The sequence below is a fragment of the Rutilus rutilus genome (genome assembly GCF_951802725.1).
Source record: "Rutilus rutilus genome assembly, chromosome: 2".
Classification (NCBI taxonomy): domain Eukaryota; kingdom Metazoa; phylum Chordata; class Actinopteri; order Cypriniformes; family Leuciscidae; genus Rutilus; species Rutilus rutilus.
The window spans coordinates 54094073-54117980 of NC_140210.1; the positions used below are offsets into that span (position 1 = coordinate 54094073).

Consider the following 23908-nt stretch of genomic DNA (forward strand, 5'->3'; position numbering starts at 1 on the left):
TTCATAAGCATACACACACACACACACACACACACACACACACACACAGTCACACGAGAACATATCATAGGCTACTGGGGCCAGTTGCATAAAAATACCCATTATGTTAATATGACCAACTAGCAGTTTGGTAGGTCTTACTGTTCACTATTAAATTAGACCAATCTACATTTTATGTTCTACATTAGCAGTTTATGCCACCGACCCCTATTGTTTAATATGATGCTCATAATTGCTACAGATTAAACCAAGAACTGTTTCTGAAAATTTTCTTCGAGACATTTTAAAATGTCTTCAAAGGGATGTTTTTTTCAAATGCAGCTACTTGCGTTAATTTCTGATGTTGATCTCCCTGCTATTATTTTCCATATACACGAACGACAGCGCTTCCTCAGATTCTACTGTCAAGTTCTTCAAATTTTCTGAAGACACTAAAATCATTGGCCTTTTTCAGTATGGAGATGAATCCGTATATAGGCAGGAGGTGGAACAGCTCTCCTTGTGGTGTAGACGCAATAACCTCCAATTACACATCAGCAAGAGAGATGAGTGTTGACTTTAAGAAAAACCCTTCATGTTTGTCTCCACTCATAATTAATGGTTGTATAGTGGCTAGGAGTGAATTCTACAAGTTCCTTTGCACTACCACTGCAGGGATCTGTAGTGGGAGTGCACATTGTCCAAATCATAAAAAAAATAGCACAGCAGATGATGTTTTTCCTCCATCAATTAAGGAAGTATAACCTGTCAAGGGAAATTCTATGCAAATTCTACAGGGCTTCGACTGAATCTGTCCTGTGTTCATCATTTACTGTTTGCTACAGCTCTGCCACCCAACAGCATACCTGTCAACCCTCCCATTTTTCGCGGGATTCTCCCGTATTTTACCTTCCCAGTGGGCATCTGATGTCAATTTAACATCAATATGACATCAACATTGATGTCAAAATTACGTCACGAAATAGGTCAAAAATGAAAGTCATATTGACGTCAAGGTGCCCGCTGGGTTGCTATCCCGTTAAAATATTTTCCCGTATTTCTCCTGTATTTCTTTATCTTTCTATAAAATAAAAATAAAAAAACGGGGGGAATGATTAAAACGATTACTGCAAGATTCCAGAATAGCTTTTTTCCTCCAGAAGCTTTAAAGATTTTAAATACTATCTGACTTCTCATGTTATCTTTATTTTTCTCTATTTTGTATTAATGTAATTAAGAGCACTGTTGTTATATTTTAGTTTAGTTATAGTTGTTGTCTGCTAAGCACTGTATTTGGTATCTGCAACTTATAATACATTGCATATATGTGTGGGACTCCTCATTCCTTGTGTATTTTGCATACTTGGTCAATAAAGTTGATTCAGACCCTTCATTCACTGAAGTTATTGTGTTTTTGTCTGTAAATTTAATTCTGCACATCATGTTTTTCTCTTGTTTAATCTCAGATCGCACATTCTTGAGCAGATCCAAATGACTATACTCTACTGCACACTTACCCATAATCCCCTCTGATCTACACCTGACACTATACTCTACTGCACACTTACCCACAATCCCCTCTGATCTACACCAACCACTATACTGTACTGCACACTTACCCACAATCCCCTCTGATCTACACCAACCACTATACTCTACTGCACACTTACCCACAATCCCCTCTGATCTACACCAGCCACTATACTCTACTGCACACTTACCCACAATCCCCTCTGATCTACACCTGCCACTATACTCTACTGCACACTTACCCACAATCCCCTCTGATCTACACCTGCCACTGTACTGCACACTTACCCATAATCCCCTCTGATCTACACCTGCCACTATACTCTACTGCAGGGGTGCCCAACCCTGCTCCTGCCGATCGACTGTCCTGCACAGTTCATCTCCAACCCTAATCAAACACACCTGAAGCAACCAATTAAGGTCTTCAGGATCACTTGAAAATTAAAGGCAGGTGTGTTTGATTAGGGTTGGAGATGAACTGTGCAGGACAGTCGATCGGCAGGAGCAGGATTGGGCACCTGTGCTCTACTGCAATGGTTCTCAAACTGGGGTATGTGTTCCACTGGGGGTACGTGAGGTGACTCAGAGGATAGGCGAACCCCACCTTAAAATAACTTTAATACCGGGTACATATTTCTAGCTGGTAAAATGCCGTAAATACATGACATCTAATCAAATTACCTCATCTTTCGCGATCAAAACTGACTGCATTCATCTGTGGCTTTGAACAAATCGTGAGAATCAATGATTCAATGACTTATTCATAAATACAGCCACTTGCTTCATTACTGAATGAACGAATGACTCGATGACTCACTCATAAAGACCACCAACTGGCGGTTTTAATGTAGTATTTTAAAGGATCACTTCGTTTTTACCACCATTGCATATTTCTCTGTTGAACATTTTTTACTTAAAGCATCATTTATTTTATAAAGGTATTAATAAAGGTAAAAAATTCACTGTCAAAAATCTATTTAAGGGGGCAAATATTGTCCCTTAATGGAAAAGGTGTGACTGCAGTCTAAGTGGAAGAGAGGGGGAACACAGACAGATGTTAAATGCCTCAGGCAGTACGATTCTCTAAAAGGTTTGAGAACCACTGCTGTATTGCACACGTACCCATAATCCCCTCTGATGGCGTCACACATAAGATCCTGCAGACACCTTCAGAAAGACGAGATGAAAGATTCATTTTAATCTTCAAAGCAACAGTGTTAAGTGTTAATTAGAATTTATAAAAATGTTTTGTTACTATATTCAAAGACTTTTAAATGCAAAATTGATGTGTGTGTGTGTGTGTGTGTGTGTGTGTGTGTGTGTGTGTGTGTGTGTGTGTGCGTGATAAACAGGCTGTTTTTTTCTGTCAAGCTCAAAGCCACAGGAAACATGTGAAGGTTGAGGGTCTCAGTTCAGTTTAATTAAACACACTTACTCAGGAAACCCACAGAGAGACACATGAGACTGAACAGAGAGACAGAAGACAATAAAGACTAACAGCTGATCATTCAGTAATTCATTATGATCAGCAAATTGTTTTGACTTGACAAATTTGACTGATAAACAAATCAAACAAAATCAAAATAATGAGCCCCAAAAAATCAGTGACAGAGAATGGTTAAAAATCCTTTAATTGACATACATTTCTACAGTTTTAATTTATGTACATTTATGTCAGTACCACTTTAAACAAGAAAGTTCTCCAGGTTTTACTGTAATTTCACAGTTTTCAATATTATTATCATCATTATCCCTCTGGCTAAATACGACAAAAGCATATCTCTACAATGGTAAGAGTATTCTAGAGAATAAAACATAATTGTCAAGCTAGACAGAGATGTAACAGAATTAGGCTACTGAATGTGAATTGGCACTTTCTAAAGTTGTGTTGTGATATTATGGGTGAGATCATCAGACAGATTAATATATTTTTTTGTGAATATAAATTATAAACCCAGTAGTTTTAACTAGGTTAAAGTGACTTGGTTGTAAAAGTCCTTTGTGTTTGCAGGGTGGTTTGATACTGAGGTCAGTGTGATAAAGATCTACATGAAATGCTTGTGGTTTTCTTTTGCTCCATTTACGTTCTTTGAGTCAAACCCAGAAGCCCTTCAGCCTTTTGCAGGTGTGGTAAGAACAAGATGTTTATCTTAACGATTGACGCAGACTTTCCACTCCTTAAAACGATGCTGCAAATTTGTTTAATATATGAAAAATAAAAATATTATTTAAAACATATCCCGGATCTTCCTCCAAAAGGTTTTTGTCAGGTCATCTGAAATATTTGCTAGAGGGAAGTGCAATCTCAAAACAGCAGTCCAACTAACCGCAGTCATAAATAAGTGTGCATTATAAAATATCTGCTTGCTTTTCAAACGTTTAAAGTCCAGCTGTTCAGTTCCTATAGATATCTGTAACACTATTATATTTTACATTGCTTTGCACTAGCGTTCAGCTTTATTCTGTGATGAAAAGACACAAATCTCCTCAGTAGAAGTCAGTGTAAATTGATAATGAGCCATATTTGCATCTGTGTCTGACTGAATGTCATCCATGTTCACACATATAAAAGTTCTTATTTAGATTCTGAACATTCAAATATGGCACGACGAAGATACATGCGAGAGCCAATGAGGTTTAAGCACAGTTTTGTCACAATGTCTGGGTGATTTTCCCTGGGTAGCCACTAGAGGTCCTCTTCCCCCACGGTGTCATTCACTCATGAACTACAATCCCCATCACCCTTGTCGGACTCATCTTTGATTATTGCACTCAGCTGTTCCCACTCACCTTGTTAAGTGTCTGTCTATTTATACCCTGTCCAGTGTTGCCAGATGTACGATAATTATCGTATTTGTACGATAATTTCGACCTCTGTACGATGTACGATCAATAATGGAAAAAATCCTATAATGTACGATAATTTCAGAACTGTGTGACACTTCAAATGATGGTCGTTGTAATAGGACTTCTCATTGATCTAGCAGTGGATTTTACCGGGGGAAGAACGTGTATAGAGAGGGAGTGAGAGACCTTGCGTGTGTGCTAGTGTGCCTCATGAAGCGCATGTAAGGACCCAACCAATCAACTGTAAGTGCAGGCGGGCTTTTATCTATACTCCCGAATCAGAACCGAACAACCCCCCCCCCCCCCCCCCCCCCCCGTCGGAGTTTTCTTGACTCCCAGAAATGACTTTGTGCAGGTTGGGATGTCATTTTCAAGTCGTTGACTCGTGTACGATAATTTTCTTCCAAATCCGATAATTTTGAGCTTTTGGTACGATACTTGGACATTTCCAATCTGGCAACACTGACCCTGTCTGTTTTAGTCACTGGCGTGGAGTCCTTGTATTGTGTCACGTGCATCTCAGAGTCTGTCTTGGCTTGTTTATTTGTTTGTTTCTTGTTTTGGACTGAATTACATGGATTATGACCTTTTATCTGTTTGTGGATATGATTACGGATTACCCAAAATAAAGCTGCACTTGGATTTCACCCTTTCGTGTGCGCGTCGTGACAAGTTTTGACTCCTCTTTCCCTTTATCCTTATATAAAGGATCTGCTTCTGTTGTATGAAAACAAAGTTCACGGGTGAATTGTCATGTGAACAGGAAGATCAGAGAGAGGAAGATTTTCTGTGAGTAATCAATTAAATTTATACCTATTTCTCAAACAAAGCTGTTTTATGTCTTCATAAGACTTTCAATTACACACCATGAAGTGTATCGTAACTTCTGAAGAACGACAGACAAGGGAGGCTCCATTTCTGAACTTTTAATCGGAACGCAAGAACAACTGTACACAAACGCACCAGCCTAACTCACTCTCGTTTCTCTCTACCTGTCCTTTTTGAACTCCCCCGCATTAACCCTGTAAGACCACGCTTAATCGGCCCAATGGAGGCATTCGGTCAGCGGGGAAGGTCTCTGCGTGTTACTGTCTTTTCTCATGGCAAAGTATTTTTGATTAAATTAAATTAAATTAAATTAAATTAAATACATTTTCTCATATGTAATTACCTTGTTATTTCATCTGACTCCATAAATGAAAAGGTTTTAATGATATCTGTGCATCATTAAATGTGAGCGAATGTTTGACTATTCCTTATAAATCTTTACAGAAAATAATGTCAGAGTCGATTAGAATAAAATCAAATGTTTACAGTATATTATGTCAGGTAAATGTCTCATGCCAATTTCATAATCAGTTAAAAGATAATAGATACAAAACATCAAATGCCCTGGATTAAAGAGTGAAGATGCAACACCTTGACATTATAAAATACATGATGCAAAGTGTTTCGCTTGCACTTCGCATCACGGGCTGATCTGGGTTACAGAGTCTCTTGCTGCATTTCATTAAATAGACAGAAACTTCTTTTCGTTGAGGAGATTCCCTTCGTTGAGGAGATTCCCCCATCTATGTAAAGCGCTTTGAGGTCTCAGAAAAAGCGCTATATAAAAATAAAAATAAATTAACAAATTATTTTCACATGTAAACATTTGCTAATAAAGAGAATTTGCATTCGGAGTTAACACATTTCGAGAGCTGGAGGCCATATGCCTGAAGGTGGCTCCTTTGTGTGCCAGTTATCTCTAAACTCTTAAAATCCTTTTTATCTTTTGTTTTACTTCTACATTTGTGCTTATTTCTGTTACATGTGACATTTTCATGGCTAAAGTCTGATTACACTGTATTCAACACAAACTCTGCAACAATAATATGTCAGCAGCATGCATGTAAAAGTTTGTGTTTTGAAAGAATGATATTTATGTGTGGTTTGTAAAAAAAAATAAAATAAAATAAGTCACTGAAATAAGGTCATGAAATCCATACTGATTATTTATTCACAAGCCTTTTGAAAATTGTATCACGTAGCCTAGAATATTTGCTTCAAAACTATATGAAAATCATCCTGTGTACTCATTCAGATAAAACAATATATTGATTTAAAATTTGTAAGACATGTTTTGTGTAAGAAAGTTTTATGCAAGGAGGTGTGAATCATCATGAATATTGATGTGTTTCACACCTGAAAAAGACAAAGACCCTCCCATAATGTCCCTATCAGGTGCTATCAGGCCCTATCATTATGAGGAACCTTGCACAAAGAATGAGGAGAGATTTCATAAAGAATGTTTTTTTGATTGTTTGGATTTATTTACAACACAACATAATCCAAAGATACACAACAAATGACAAAAAAGCACATTATTGAACACACTGATCTAAAGACAGAGACTTAAACAGTCACACACCGTTGTGCCATTCCTGAAACATAGTACATACCTGTCATTTTTAAGGTGTTTGATTTTTCACTTTACCATGTTCATGTACAGAGACTCATGTGAATGTTTAAGTCAGCAGGACTCATCAGTGGGGCATCTGGACCCTGTAAAAACAAAACAAAAAAACATGGTGACATGGTGAACATAACCCTAACCCATATATATAATGAACACCATTGTTGAGCCTATAGCAGGCGGCCTATAAATTGTTAAAAAGGAACACTTCAGAAACATTACACTACACTGTTACTTCAAATGTTTCCATTCGTTATGACGTTATGAAATGAGATTGGAGAAAAATATGAAACCTAATGTTTGGCGCATTTTGCTTTTCAAACGCACACCACGAGTGACTCAAACTCACAGTGCGTGCAGAGAACATTTACTGAAGCGATCGAGCCGCTCCAAACTATGAAACATTATTGTTACCACATTATACATATCTACGTTTGAGCAGATACCCTCAAACACAGTATTTTACAGCAAACACGGGTCTAAACATTATAATATTCACAATTTTAGAGTAAACACTCATACTAGCCTACTTTTATATCATGTGTGTTTTATTATCAAATATAAAAATGTCCTTGTGTCGTACATGTATATAAATTTAGCATTGAAAGGTTGCTTACCTGTCTATAGTTTACATTTAAACATGTTTCTGTCTATATATATACAGTGCTATGCATAAGTTTAGACACCCATACTAAAGTTGACTAAAAAGAGGAATAAAAAATCATCTTTTGGAAACTGAACTTAATGTCTTAATTTAAAAAATTAGGAAAAATCCAACCTTTAAGGACACCAATTTTCTTTGTGAATGAATAATGTATCGTAAATAAATAACTGTTCTTCCTTAAAATACAGGGTGCATAAGTTTGGACACCCCTATGTTAAATTCCCATAGAGGCAGGCAGATTTTTATTTTTAAAGGCCAGTTACTTCATGGATCCAGGATACTATGCATCCTGATAAAGTTCCCTTGGCCTTTGGAATTAAAATAGCCCCACATCATCACATAGCCTTCACCATACCTAGAGATTGGATGGTTTAATTTCAGTTAGCCTAATAGCTAGTTTGATTTGCATTGAGAGATGATCTTATGGAAAGTACCCCATGCCAATCTCTAGGTATGGTGAAGGCTATGTGATGATGTGGGGCTATTTTAATTCCAAAGGCCAAGGGAACTTTATCAGGATGCATAGTATCCTAAACAAAAATAAATAAAAAATACTTAAAAATAAAAATCTGCCTGCCTCTATGGGAATTTAACATAGGGGTGTCCAAACTTATGCACCCTGTATTTTAAGGAAGAACATTTATTTATTTACGATACATTATTCATTCACAAAGAAAATTGGTGTCCTTAAAGGTTGGATTTTTCCTAATTTTTTAAATTAAGGCATTAAGTTCAATTTCCAAAAGATGATTTTTTATTCCTCTTTTTAGTCAACTTTAGCATGGGTGTCTAAACTTATGCATAGCACTGTATATATATATATATATACACACATATATACATTTTAGTCTGGCACCAGTTTAACTAGTAACTACAATGTAAAGTTTATGCAACAATAGCATGCTTACTATTATAGGTGGAAATGTCTTACCTTAAAAATCTTTCTCATCTTCAAATCGCATTCTTCTGAGGTAAATCCAAAGTGCACAGCACAAACACAACATGTCTTCCAAACTCGATAAAAAGCAGAGGAGTACTGAAGTCTGATTCTTTGTTTTGAGGTGATGGGGCGTTTACAGGCCTGCGTTCCTTCATGTAGACTATTTGCATGTTAATCGCTCGTGCGCGTGGGCGTGGTCACATTAGAGCTAATGAGGACACGTTTGAGAAACTGTACATCTCATTGCCTTCATACAGATTACTTAAACAGAGAATGTTTGTTTTTGATATAATTTGCATCATTTAACAATAGAGACAATAGGTAGGCATTGCGGAGGTCTAGCTTGGTACCCTGGCTCCCTGTAATAACTCTGAAGCTAATGACATCAGAGGCAGAGGATACCTGTTATTTATGGTGATGTCATTTAGACCCCGGTAGTCAATGCAGGGTCGCAGGGAGCCATCCTTCTTCTTAACCAAGAAAAACCCAGCCCCAGCGGGTGAGGAAGAGGGACGGATGAGGCTGGATGAGAATTTAAGGATTCCTGAATATACTTGTCCATGGCCTCTCTCTCAGGACCAGAAAGGGAATACAGACGACCCTTGGGTGGAGAAGTGTCTGGGAGGAGATCGATGGCGCAGTCATATGGCCGATGAGGAGGCAAGGATGTGGCCCTTACTGAAGACCTGACAGAGATCACAGTACTCCACTGGGACTCCGGCGAGATCGGCCTCCTCAACCTGAAAAACGTCTCGGGTTACGTATGTAACCCTCGTTCCCTGAGTAGGGAACGAGACGCTGCATCGATACTCGATACTTTGGGGAATGCCTTCGGCATGAAGCGTCTGAAGTCAACTATGGAACTATTCCAATCTTGATTGGTGCAACGTCACCCGTGACGTCGCATGTGACGGTGATCCGGAAGCTACAAAAGGGTCACAGGAACCAGGAAATGTTAGCTTCTAATTGGTCAAAGCAAGTCGTTCTCAGGGGCGCGAAAAGTGTGGCCGAGGGATGCAGCGTCTCGTTCCCTACTCAGGGAACGAGGGTTACATACGTAACCCGAGACGTTCCCTTTCGTAAAGCGAACTCCCGCTGCATCGATACTCGATACTTTGGGGAACGAATACCCACGCTGCCACACTGAGAGAAAAAACGCCCTGGTATAAAGCATCTGGTACACTCACGGACGATATAATGAGTAGAGGGCAGATCCAAACTAGCTTGTCATAAGATTTGGTGCAAGAAGGGGAGGTCTGGAGCCGGAGGCTCGACTGACCTCATGGATGGGAGCCCCAGACAGTAGAAAATATTAGATGAGAGGTGAAGGCAAAAGCGCACCTTGTACTTCAAATATGAGTGGTTTTAGATAACCAACTGTACTCTTAATAAAGGGAATAGCTCCTAACCCTTGATGCATAACTAGATGTACTGACTCCTCTCAGCCTGAGGCCTAATGTAGGAACCTCAAAGGCTACGACCTTGACCATCCGACACATGCGATGGAGGATGGAATACCCGAAGAATCTTAACATTGCCTACAGGTACATCAGTACCGTGCAAAAATAACGTTGAGTGGCTCCCACGCTAGCAAGTAAGAGGGGGCAGCACCACCACTCTTCCAGGGAGTAAGACGAGCAGGAAGCAGACTCAATAGATTCTCCTATATATACTTATATATCTCAAATATATATTCGTATACCTCATCCACAGGACATGATGGGTGCCAGGGATAACCCATCAGCCTGATGCCAGTAGGCTGGATGAAAAGGATTCATCCTCCAATCTACAGGAACATGGAGTTTCAGTGGGAACGTCCTTTCGAGAACACCCTTAGAGGCTTGCAGAGGGCACTGAGGCCGCCACAGAGGCCCTAAGCATGAACAGGAGATCCCGTTAGAGAGCGGGATGGAACACCAGTACTGAAGCCAGTGGGCAGTAATAAACTGGGTTCAATGCCCCCCCTAACTTAATTGTTTAGTTCCTAGTAGAGTGGGGTTCTAGTATGGATGTCTTGACCACCTCGGTGGAAAGGGCAACCTAATTATGGGTGGGACCCCCTCAGGGGCCAGACCCATAGTCTCCATAACTCTGGTCGGGGATGAAATAATGTACCATCAGCCTGAGACAGAAGATCTCTCCTAATAGGAATTTTCCATGGAGGACTCTCCAAGAGACTAATAAGGTCCGAAAACCAAATTCGGGCCGGCCAGTACGGAGCTACAAGGAGTAGTCTCACTCCGTACCTCCTGACCCTTTCTAGAACCCCAGGGAGCAGAGCGATCGGGGGAAAAGCGTATAGATGTGACCTCGGCTACATCTGTACCATGGCATCCAAGCCCAAAGGAGCTGGATGTGAGAGAGAGTACCAGAGCGGGCAATGAGAGTTCTCATGAGAAGCGAACAGGTCAAACTCCGCCCTGCCAAACTCTCTCCATATAAGCTCAACCACTTCAGGGTGAAGCCGCCATTCCCCGGGCCTCAGCCCCTGCCTCGACAGGATGTCTGCTCCCATATTTTCAACCCCAGGAAAATAGATCTGACAGAGAGAAATTTGTCCTGGGACCAAAGAAGAATTTGATGCGCCAGTCTACAAAGAGGGCGAGATCTCAAACCTCCTTGGCGGTTGATATAAGAGACCACCGACATATTGTCTGTCCTAACAAGAACATGATGGCCTCTGAGGTCTACAAGGAAGTGCCTCAGGGCAAAAAATACGGCCAACATCTCCAAGCGATTAATATGCAATGTGAGATGATGGTCTTTCCAAGTACCTCGGGTGTAACGGCCCTCCATAACCGCACCCCAGCCCGTGAGGGACGCATCCGTGATCAGAGTTTTTCTCTCACATGGTGCTCCCAAAACCGGGCCCTGAGACAGGAACCATGGTTTCTTCCATACGACAAGAGAACGAAGGCATCTGCACGTAACTCTGATCGTACGATCAGATCCCTTGTTCCTGAGCCACCACTGCAAGGCCCTCATATGGAGCAGACCAAAGGGTACTACCGTGGAAGCTGCAGCCATAAGACCCAAAACTCTTTGAAAGTGTTTGACAGTGATAGCCTGGCCTAACCTAATACTCTTCATTGTGTTTAAGATAGTATTTATACGAGCAGGAGACAATTGTGCCCGCGTCGTGACTAAGTCCCACTCTACTCCCAGGGACGTAGTCCTCTGAAGAGGAGTTAAGGACCTTTTCTTCACATTGAGTCTCAACCCCACGCACCTCAGATGACGCAAAACAACATCTCGATGTTTAATTGCTAGTTCTTTTCGACTGAGCAAAAATGAGCCAGTCATCTATAAGATATGGACCCCCTGAAGTCTCAATGGAGCAAGGGCCGTGTCCATACATTTAGTGAAGGTGCGAGGGGATAAGGCTAGGCCGACTGGAAGAGTCCAGAACTGATGCGCTTTTCCCCCCAAAAGCGGATCTCGGAAACTTCCTGTGATGGGGTTAGAAGGGAAAGAGGAGTTAAGGAGCTTGTGGATCTATCAAGACAGACCAGTCCTCGGAGCTGGTCTGACTGACAGTCGGTAACTTGAATCTGAACCCCCTCGGAGGTTGATCCAGTACCCTGAGATCCAAAATAAGGCCTAACTCCCCCCCTCATAGGAACTATGAGGTGCCAGCTGTATAACCCGGGCTCCCGTAACCAAGGAAGAGCCCACTTTGAGGTTTCCTGTGTTAAGAGGGACTAGACTTCCTGTTCCAAAAACCAACCCTGCTTGGGGCTGGACGACATGTGAACACCCCTTAGTAGATAATATTTGTATATTAGCTCCACTGTAAGCAGGACCCCCTAGGCTATATTTTGAAGACCCCTCGGGGTGTCTAAATATGCCATTATGGGGACCAGTCCCTCGAGATTGGCCTCGGCTATAAATTTCCAAATGGCTTCGGTGACCTGAAGCAGCTAACTGGCAGGACCTAACCGAAATATGCTCTCTACAGACCTCCTGAGAGGCGGCGAACTCGACAGGGCCACAACGTCTTCGGGCAGATACTGCGATTTGTGTTCGATGGAAGCCGATGTGTCCCGAAGCGCCATCGGCGGCGGGAAGTGAACATCGATTTCCTAAGGGCTGCATAAGGGGGCGAGACTCCTGTACTCGCTCTCCTGGGGGAACGCCCATAAGGGTCTGCGTGTTACGACAAGACCTCTTAGTTGAAGCCATCTTAGCCCGAGAAACAGTCCTCAGACCTGTCTTCGGTATGGAGAGCTTCGTGCAAGAATGTTTCTTCTGACCCCAAGCCTTATACGGGGGGGGCACGAGAGGAAACCTTCTCAAAATATGAGGAGCTGGCGGCTGTCCCATGAGGCTGCCCCCTGGCAGCAACCCCATGAGACCTGGACTGACAACTGGGGATAGCTGATTGTTGCTCTGCCTCCTGAAGCCTCTCGACAATGGTTCTTGCCGCGTCGCCAAAGAGGCCAGAAGGTGAAAGGGGAGCATCGAGAAGGAAAGCCCTGTCTTTCTCCCCGATCCACAAGCGATTAAGCCATAAATGTCTCTCTGAGACGACTAGTGCTGCCATAGAACGGCCAATAGCACGGGCCGTCTCTTTAATAATACGGAGAGATAAGTCAGCTACTCTACAAAATCCAGTAATAACATTGAGAGAGACCTCCCAGTTATCATCCACCTGCTTGAGGAGGTCAGCCAGGTATGCCTGTAATAACCCCATCGTGTCTGGGCATGCACCGGCTCGACCACCGCCATATATGCTTTCCCTTACAAATTCGATGTACGAGATTTGGAGGGAAGTGTCTGAGCTATCAGGGGTGACGCAATGTCGGGGAGAAAATATTTCGCAAAATATTCCTCAACCCGAGCCATCACCTCATAACCATTTTCATTAGATTCCCTAATGGATGAGTAAATATATACATGGGGGGAAAATAATTGAGATGAAAATGGATTTTTGCACGATCTTGATAGCTCAGTATGGAGATCAGTGAAAAAGGGAAGGCTCTGACACGAAGATTGTGACTGGGTCTGCAGGAAGTGCTCATTCATTTTATTTTTCTTAGTCGCTTCCTGCTTATTATATGGCCATTTAACATTTAATTTAACCACTGCCCTGATTACAACCTCCAGCAACTCCTCACTAACGGGAATATGGGGTGGCGAATCCCCATATCCACGTGATTCAGTGTTGATAGATAATATCTAACTCCTCGGAGCCAGATAAATCAAACGCTGTGTCTTTAACACAGTCGGAAGAAGCCGCAGCGCGGGCTTCCGAACCGTGCGCGAGACCAGTGGAGCTGGTTAATAAACACTGAGAAAGGGTCGCAGCCATCTCAGTATCATATGCCAGCCCCACGTGTGAATCCCATGCATATAAGCGGCGCGCTGCCTCAACAGACGCGGGACCTGATGCACTGGAAACGCGAGCCTGATCTAATTGATCAAACAAGCTCAAACAGGAGCGGAGCTTTTTCATTGAAAACAGTTTGCACAGACAGCGCCTTCGAGCACCGCCCGTGCATGCTCCACTCCCAGACAAACTAAACAAAGCGAGTGTGCGTCATCCTCGCTTAAATAACGTGGGCAAGGGGACGCACACTGCCTGAATAGCTTCTCTTTATTCGCCATAAATAATACTCTTTTCACGGGACAAACAACACCAAATAGAACAGACAAGATGACATAGAGCGCTTGCTGAAGACCAGAAGCTAACATTTCCTGGTTCCTGTGACCCTTTTGTAGCTTCCGGATCACCGTCACATGCGACGTCACGGGTGACGTTGCACCAATCAAGATTGGAATAGTTCCATAGTTGACTTCAGACGCTTCATGCCGAAGGCATTCCCCAAAGTATCGAGTATCGATGCAGCGGGAGTTCCCTTTACGAAAGGGAACAGAAGACACAGAGCAAGGAGACAAGGCAGAACCTAAACATGACGCAAGACAAGACTGACTCCAAGAGAACACAGAATTGTCCGACCAATCCACGTGAGGGTTGTGCTGCACCAGCCACGGGTGCCCAAGGACAACGGGGGCACTCGGGAATCTAGGAGGTACAGCCGGAGATGAGAAGACTTACGGAAGGAGTGGAATGGGTGATGGAGGTGATGAGGAGACCATTAATGGAGCGGACAGAGATAGGAGAGGGGAGAGGAATGGCAGGAATGCCCCACAGCATAGCAACGGAGAGATCCAGGAAGTTGCCCTCAGCACCTGAGTCAATCAGGGCTGAACAGGAGTGAACGGTGTCTTGATATTGAACAGAAACATTTAGCAGGGTACGTGAGATGGGGGAGTCGAGACAAGGAGTAGCGCCCACCAGGATCCCCCGGATTACTGATGGGCTCCGGCTTTTAACAGACACCGCATAGCCCGATGCCCTGGCTTCCCGCAGTAAAGGCAAAGGCCTCGAATCAAACGATCCTGCTTCTCCTTAGGGGTGAGACGAACAAGCCCCACTTGCATGGGCTCAGGGTCTGCTGAAGGAGACGAGGAGGTGGGAACAGCACCGGAGGCACCTTCATCCAGCACCCAGGAGGATCGAGCTGTCCACCTCTGGCGTCGACGTTGAAGATGCCCCTCCACATGAAGAGCAAGTTCCACAAGGGTGCCAAAGTCGTGAGGCAGTTCATGAGTGACAATCTCATCCTGGATGTCATCAGCCAGCCCCTCCCGAAACCTAGCACGTAATGCCGCCTCTTTTCAGTCACAGGCCCGACTCATCACCTTGGACAAAAATCAAAACAGAAAAACAAAAACAAAACCACACTTGGAGTCTTGAGAAGCACAGCAAAACAAGGCGAGACAAGGATAAGTTGGTCACAGGAAAAGCCTTACTCACAACAACAGTCTGACAAAAGACTGAACACAAAAGGATTTAAAATAGGGGAGATAATGAGGGATTAATTGACAACAGGTGTGAAGAGAACAAGGATAGTTAAGGATAACGAGTGGGAGGGAAGACGCCACAATGACAGCGAAACAAGCACATGTGCTCAAAAGACAATAAGGCATACAGGGAAAAGACAAAAAACACAGCAGATCAGACCGAAGTCATGACAACTTTGTAAAGACATATGTCTCATGTATGTGTGGCAAGCATTCACTGAGTTACAGATAATTTTATGTCGCATTTCAGAATTAACTTCACATTGAGAGACACAGCAGAATCATGTTTATTTTCTTTATTTTACGAAAAACACATTTTGTGTACACAAATAAAAGAAGACATTTAACAGTTTTGAATGATGTATAACACTTATATGTAAGATCAAAATGAAAAGAGTATTTTGAGTCTCTTTTGCACTAATAAGACAAAAAGTGAGACGGCGCGACTGCCGACCCCAGGGGGTTAAGAGACAACTGTTCCAGTGTCTATAAAAGAACTCAGTAGCACACAGTAACTTCCATTTGAAACAACTTTAGTTCTTCATCTGTACTTATATATGGGCATCTTCACAGACATAGTCTTGTAAGGATCTTGGCTGTCACCGTTGTCTCTGAGGTCTTCCTACCCTTGCCGTAGCATGTGGACTAGCCGGGTAATACGCTGTGCGTGGGATTGCGCTTGCCTGTGGTGTCTCCTCCTCTGGAATGTCTTCAGAACGCTCCACGGCCATGGGCTGATACGGGGCAATGCGATTGCAATGGAGCACCATCGCTCGCCGTCGTCGCCGTCCCAGCTTGACCCGGTGTACGACATCAGAAATCTTGGCCAGCAACTTGCATGGGCCATGCCAGTGACTGTAAAGCTTCAGAGAGTAGCCCTTTTTATTTTTAGTGGAGTAAACCCAAACTCTGTCCCCAGGAGTAAAGTCTCTGTTGTTACTGTGGATACTGTATGCCTGCTTCTGTCTGGTTGATGCAGCTCCCTGACGGTCCCAGGCGCCCTTGTGCACTATGTGGAGTGTGTTCCGCAGCTTTTGCAACTACTCCAACCCCAGCCCCCTGGGCATCTCTGGTTCAGCTGGGGGGGCGAAGACCAATTCCACAGGTGTCCACTGTTCGTAGTTCCAGGCCAAACATGACAGCGGCCGGCCTGCACCCCGTAGATTCTTGAACTTCTGTTTGGTAGGCCTAGAGGATCAGGGGTATGTGTTGGTCTCAGTCACGTTGGTGCTCACTGGTTAGGATGGCTAGCTGGGTGGTCAGGGTACGGTTGAAGCGAAGCGAAGAAGAAAATTTCGTTCTGCCACTTAGCGCTCCACTAATATTCCAGTAGGAATGAGCGGCGGCCTCAAACTCCTATCATAATGAGAGGAAGCCTAAGCTGTAATAATACCACCTTACCTTACCTTATAACAGTGACATGACCCCATAACTCTACACAGGGAACATGGGTCTGTAGAGAAATACATTTTAGTTAGATGCACACAAAAATTAAATAAGACCCACTCAGCTCACCTGCGGCATGCGAAGTAAAGACTCACCACACAGCTCTTTATGAACATGGGGTCTACCACAATTACATGCCTGAAAGAGGCACTCTCACTAACCAAGCCAAGGCAGGCTGTGTTGTGAATTTGGCCCTTTTCTTTAATTTGGCCTTTTTTCCCATATATATATATACATTTGTACTACATACCGCACAATTCCAAGCAAACTACACTACTAAATCGAGTGCACTACATTACACATAAACCCCCTGGTCAAGGTCTATAAGTACATTTACATTTACATTTATTCATTTAGCCGATGCTTTTATCCAAAGTGACTTACAAATGAGAACAATAGAAGCAGTTAAACTAACAATAGGACAACAATATGCAAGTGCTATGACCCTTCCCAGATTAATCTAATGCAGTACATGTACTTTTTTTATTTTTATGAATAGAAATAGAAATAGAATAGAATAGAAGAGAAAGTGTTAGTATTAATGGATTAAGTGTTGCCGAAAAATATGCATCTTCAGCTGCTTCTTGAAAATCGCTACGGACTCAGTAGCTCTGGCTCAATCCCAGATAGCAACATTATTTCGGCCCAGATCCGGCCCACATGTGCCACTTGTGGAATACTGATCTGGCCCACACGCAGTGAGGAATGATGGCACTTGGGCGGACCGCTCCTGTTTGCTAATTCGGGGCCAGAAGCAGGCCATAGCAATGCCACATGTCAGCCAAGAGCAAATAAATACACCAGACCTTATCTGAGCCATAACATCTGTGTATATTAAATATAGAGTCATCTCAGCCTTAATAAGCCTGTTAACAAGCAGAATCACTGGAGGAAAGAAGAGAACAGAAAAAGAGACGAGCAGAAACACTAGAACTTCAACTGACTTCAGCCACAGTCTTAGATGAAATCAAATGAAGATAGAAGAAGACATTAAATCTGTGAAGATCTCAGCAGAGGAGGATTAAACAACTCCACAAACAGCATTACCAGCTTCACTTATTACTAACCAGACTGACTTTGTTTCTGTCAGACGTCTACAAAAGATTTTATTGAGAATTAACAGAGGTGTATCTCTAATGTGTTTCATTTGAAGTCACCATAACAGTGATTAGTGTTTCCATTAGTTGGGCTCTTAACTCTTATTATATATTTTGTATTTTTTGGCCGCTGTGACGATGTGTTTGTCAAACACATTTGCAGCAGCAAAGAAAGCTAAAGTGAAATGAGATCAGGTGATGATGGTTACCTGTTGATGGTTTTATAATCATCATGAAGTAGCCTGAATCAGTGTCAATTGAATTTAACACTTCTGTTGTGCCATTATCACATTTAGCCTACATTACAAATGATGTCTTACTGCATTAGATCCACCAGTACTACAGCAATCATTTAGAAGATTTTAACGAACGTGAGCATACAAATTTGATCTCCTATGACAAAATATTCAGACAATCAACTCTGAACATCACAAAAAAACTACTAAATGTCACTACAAAAACAACAGGGGAAAAAAAGCAAATATTTAGGGTTAAACAAAATAATAGGACAATTCAGCTGCATAATGTATTCATGATGCAGTGCATGCTGGGAGTTTTGTACTATGTTGGTAGCATTGCAGCATGGCACTTTTGATTGTTACCATTGTTGAGATGCATACGCTGATTGTTGATGTCTTTGTGTCACCTTGACACTATAGACACATTTGTTGAGCTCATGGTTGTTAAAATTCCTGCAGTGCTGCTGGAACACAGGGATTGTATCATAAATGTATTAATGGTTCAATAAAAGTGTTAGATTTGGTTAGATTCAAATGACATCAGCAAATCAGGTTATTTCATGATGATTATAAATCCATCAACAGGTAACCATCATCACCTGCTCTCATTTCACTTTAGCTTTCTTTGCTACTGCAAATGTGTTTAAAAAACACACTGTCACAGTTGCATAAAAAGGACATATATATACAAAGGATATAATAAGAGTTAAGAGCCCAACTAATGGAAACACTAATCACTGTTATGGTGACTTCACATGAAACACATTAGAGTTAAACCTCTGTTAATTCTCAATAAGAACTTCTGTAGACGTCTGACAGAAATAAAGTCAGTCTGGTTAGTAATAAGTGAAGCTGGTAATGCTGTTTGTGGAGTTGTTTAATCCTCCTCTGATGAGATCTTCAGAGATTCTTCTTTTCTCTTCAGTTTATTTAATCTAAGACTGTGTGTTAAGTCAGTTGTAGTTCTTGTGTTTCTGCTCATCTCTTTTTCTGTTCTTTTTTCTTTTCTTCAGTGATTCTACTTGTTAACAGGCTTAATAAGGCTGAGATGTCCCCATATTTAATTTACACAGACTTTGTGGCTCAGATAAGGTCCGGTTCTGGTTTATTTATTTGCTCTTGGCTGACATGTGGCATTGCTATGGCCTGCTTGTGGCCCAGATCTGGCAAACAGGAGCAGTCCGCCCAAGTGCCATCATTCCACGCTGCATGTGGGCCATAACTTATTCCATAAGTGCCAAATGTGGGCCGGATCTAGGCCGAAACAATGTTGCTATCTGGGATGGCTCAATGGCTCTGGTTGAGTTATGCAGCTCATTCTAAGGTAAAGATCAGAGAAAGAGATTTTGTGCCTCTTTGAGATGGCACCACGAGACGACGTTCACTTACAGAGTGCAAGTTTCTGGATGGCACGCAAGTAAGAGGAAGAGAACTAGGCCTACTCAGTGGAAGCGGTAAAGGAACAGTTGAAGTAGACCTCACTTCCTTCCTTTGTTTCTTTTGCATTGGTGAGGTGTGGGTGTTTGAATGGACACCCAACCATGTCCTTTGAGTCCTTTCCTTAGGATGCGTTAATGACTTAAGACCATCTTGTACATCCTGTTCACCCTGTTCATCCTGTCCATCCGTTAACACCTGTCCATTTACATCATGGTGAATCCGCTCCATGTGAATCCATGAACTTCATGTCATGTGAATTACCCAAGACTTAATCATCCTGAACTCTCTAAAATAATAGAGAGCAAAGGACTGGTATTTGTCCCGTGTTTTAATCATCAAGTTTCTGCAACTCCAACGAACTTTGTATATATTTAACATCTGATATCCACGAATCATCTGAGAGGATTACACCCTTCTCAAGGCATTCAGCGAACTCCATCAGTCAATATGATTGCCGTGATTTGATAGTCATTTCACGCCCGAGGCGTTCCCCAAAGCGCCATTCGACACAGTGCGAGTTCCCTTTCGAAAGGGAACCTGTATGAGCTCTCAGCATCAGACACTGTATCCTCCACTAGGTGGCGCTCTTTCAGTGTGATCAATGTAATATTCAGTCAGTGCTGATGGTGGGAGGAGCCAGTAAAGCTGATCATTACTGATAAAGAGCTGAAGAAAGAGGAAGGAACTAAAGCAGACAGATGTAGAGACAGAGAGATCACACAGAGAACATTCAGCATAAAGAAGACTGAACTCAACTCACAATGAAGATCCTCCTCATCTTCTTCACTTTCTCCCTGATCTCAGGTCAGAGCTTTTCTCTTTCATCACTGCAGTAATGATGCTGTTTTCTGTTCATGAGGTTTCTGATCACAGTATCAATCTGATTGACAGGTGCAGTGAGATGCGTCAGTGTCACTGGATATTCTGGAGGAAGTCTTCTTGTTGATTCTGGGGAACTTTGGTTCAGTAACTCCACTAAATATATGGCCAAATTACCTGAGAGGAGAACAATAATAAATTATAAGAAACATGATAAATGGATTAATGAAGGACGATTCACACTGTTTTGTAACAATGAGGGAAACCTCATGATCTACATCAGAGAACTGAACCAACATGATGCTGGAAGATACGCAATTGAAGTCCTTCACAAGTGGCGTATAAATATGACTTTGAATGTGGAAGAAGGTCAGTCATTTTATGATTTAAGTCTTTGTGTTACAGGGGCGGTTCTAGACCCTTGTTGAATCTCTACTTAGGTAATTTAGCCTCATATTCATGCAAGCTGGGGTGTGAATTAACCTTTTCAAGTACCTGATGTGTTTATTTAACAGACACCCCGTTATTACAGAATAACTGAAAAAAGTGTCCAGTGCAAATATGCACTCAACATACAAATGAAAAGCGTTTATTTGATATGTCGCATCCAGCATCTCTGATTCAGTACTAAAAAAATCACTCCAGGCGGTCCATTATTACTCACTCATGAAAATGTTAAAGCAGCATTTTTCCAGATACAATTGGTAATAATGGACATATTTCTCTAAGGATGTAAAAAGTTCTGCTGTGTCCTTTTTTTAAAATGTTGGCACAGGGTTGTGTTTTGTGTTTTTTAAAGAATATACAGTATATTCAGATAGAATATACAATTGGCCCACTACAGTACAGCCAGAATGACTTTTAAAAATTGTGTATTGTAAATATTTGGTTGTATTTATTTTAATTTCTCACACAAAAGTAAAATGTTTCTGTAAAAAGTAATACGCTATATCTACTCGATAAAATTGTGGCAACAGATTACAAGCAATATTATTAATTAAATTTAACAAATTAGAATTGAGTAAGAATTAATCAAATTAATTCATTAAAAGTCAGCCATTTAAAATGAGTAAAATTTTAAAAAAATATCTGAATAACAGACAGACGTTAAAGATTAATTAAGAACTCTTTATTTTTTATTGCTGATAACAAGCTGACAAGCAGAATCACAGAAGGAAAGAGAAACACAAAATACAACTGACAGACACCGCCTTAGATTAAATCAAATGAAAGGACATTAAATATCTCTTATTACTCACCAGACTGTCTTTATTTCTGTCATTTGTCTACAGTTAGTTGTAAGCTCCAATCACCGGCCCAAAGACGGTGTCCGGTGTCTTGGTCGAAGGTAATTCAGCGTGTATGTCTTTTCGGGCGCTTCTGGAAAAATCTCTGTAATTTATTAAACAATTTGATTTCCAATTTTAATTCTGACTCCATGAATAATTTAATCTGACTCCAAATTTAAATGACTCTTTAATTTTTACTGATTTTCTATCTTAACAGCTGATCAAAAGATGAATTGTGATTTAATTTAGATCTTTTATTATTCTTGACATTCCATACTTTCAGTTATTAATTCATTATGGACCCAATGCCGCATAGAGATCACGTCGGCCGGATCGTGTTTCTCACGGACACAAACTTGTTAATTCTGATTTTAGTCAGTGGATGTAGGGTTAGCTAATACCTCTAAAGTCGGTTGCCTACTGCTCACTCGAACAAAAAAGTGTAGTTTATGTTAGCCATTTCCATACAACTTGCTAAATCAGTGATAGACAGAAATCAAAAGGTCTTCAGATGACGTGCCTACTGCTCCGTTCAGACATGCGCCTTTAGTTTGACCTACCTTAACTAAGATTTGCGGTAGCATCCGCCTCCTTAATTTACTAAAATAATGATTTCAGAATACTTCAGAATAAATCAAGATGTAACATTTATTTTGCCAGGCAGGGTTAAGCATCAATTAAAAGGATTAAACAGAATACACATACATAACTGATCAGCATAAAATACAAACATAATTCAAAATGCAATATCAAAAATAGTTTAAAAGAGTCAGCATACCTGGCAATAGAGACACACAGCAACAGTGTGGGAAGTTCTGTTTGCAGATGCTTCCTTGATGGTTTGCCAATTCCCTTTAACATCTGTCTGTTATTCAGATATTTTTTGTTTAAATTTCATTCGTTTTAAATGGCTGACTTTTAAGGAATTAATATGATTACTTCTTAATTCTAATTCGTTCAATTTAATTAATAATATTGCTTGTAATCTGTTGCCACATTTTTATTGAGTAGATATGGCATATTAATTTTTACATGAGAATGAAATCCTAGAACCGCCCCTGTTGTATGGTTACTGAACATTTCAAAACCTCAGTATACAGTATGTAAAATATATTTCTTTATTTTCAATGACAGATTCATGTTGCAATGTGTCAAAGAGAGTGATGGTGAATATTGGAGAAACTGCCAATTTCAGCTGTGAATATTCACAGAATTATATGAATAAGTCCAAGATCATATTCAAAGAAGGAAAATACTCTATTGAAGAGATGATACACACTTACACATCAAGTAAGATAGGGAGGTTCAGTGGTTGTGATGACATAGACAAAAAACTCATAAATGTCAGAATTACTGCTGTGACTCCAGATGATGGAGGAGTTTATTTATGTGGAGTTTGGATCTACAGACACTCGTACAGTTACTCCATTATTAATACTGTTCATCTGCACATCATGGGTGAGTAGAATAAGCTATTGATTCCATCTAGTAAATTCATACTAGCAGTGTTTGCTTTGCTAGATAAGAGTTTATATTAGATGAAGACTGATTCAGTCAGATATTTGTGATTGACAGCTAAAGTGGGCGTGTCTAGAGCGACTGGCCACTCAGGAGGTCGTATGATGATCAAGTGTGAACATCCTCAACACAAAACCAAGCCAAAATACATCTGTAAAGAATCAGATGGATGTTCAGAGAGGAAGAATCCAGGAGTTCAGGATGAATGGATGGAGAATGGAGATGTTTCTTTATATGACGACACCAGAGCAGGAGTCTTGATGGTGTTTTTTAGAGAGCTGAAAGCTGCAGATGCAGGAACATACAGATGTGGAGTGAATGTGTCTCACTATACTGAGAGCTTCACTGAACTTCAGCTGGACGTCAGAGACGGCGAGGAACCGGATATATTCTTTAATTATTTGAAGTGTTTCCTTTTGATTCAATCAAAGCCAAAATCTCTATGTATTTCATTAATGTACATCTCTTGGTTTCTCTTTTATTAATTTAATCAATAGTCAGTAAAATGTATTTACTTATGTGTGAAGGTTAATTAACACTAATATGTTTGTGTGTTTGTTTTATTTTCAGGTTTCTCCATGATCATCATTATTTGTGTGTGTGTGAGTCTGCTGCTGATTGGTGGATTCACTCTGACTGTGTGTAAATTAAGACACAAGAGACGAGGTTTGATCATTTATTATCTGTTGAAACAAATTAATAATTAAAGTTATTTGAGTTTCTCTGTTCTGCTTCAATGAGCAACAGTAAAATCTCAATGAGTTTCTGTCTCAGATGC

The 23908-nt window shown here is 41.2% G+C and overlaps 1 protein-coding gene across 1 annotated transcript in view; it reads left to right on the forward strand.

Annotated features, from left to right (window-relative positions):
- The window catches only part of LOC311279732 (polymeric immunoglobulin receptor-like), a gene marked incomplete at its 5' end in the record, with an annotated part of 32730 nt that overhangs the window by 8313 nt on the left and 509 nt on the right, over positions 1-23908 (forward strand). Inside the window, one exon of the mRNA XM_084391428.1 lies at positions 23701-23796. Coding sequence (XP_084247554.1) covers positions 23701-23796 — 96 coding nt within the window. The remainder of the gene's footprint in view (positions 1-23700; positions 23797-23908) is intronic.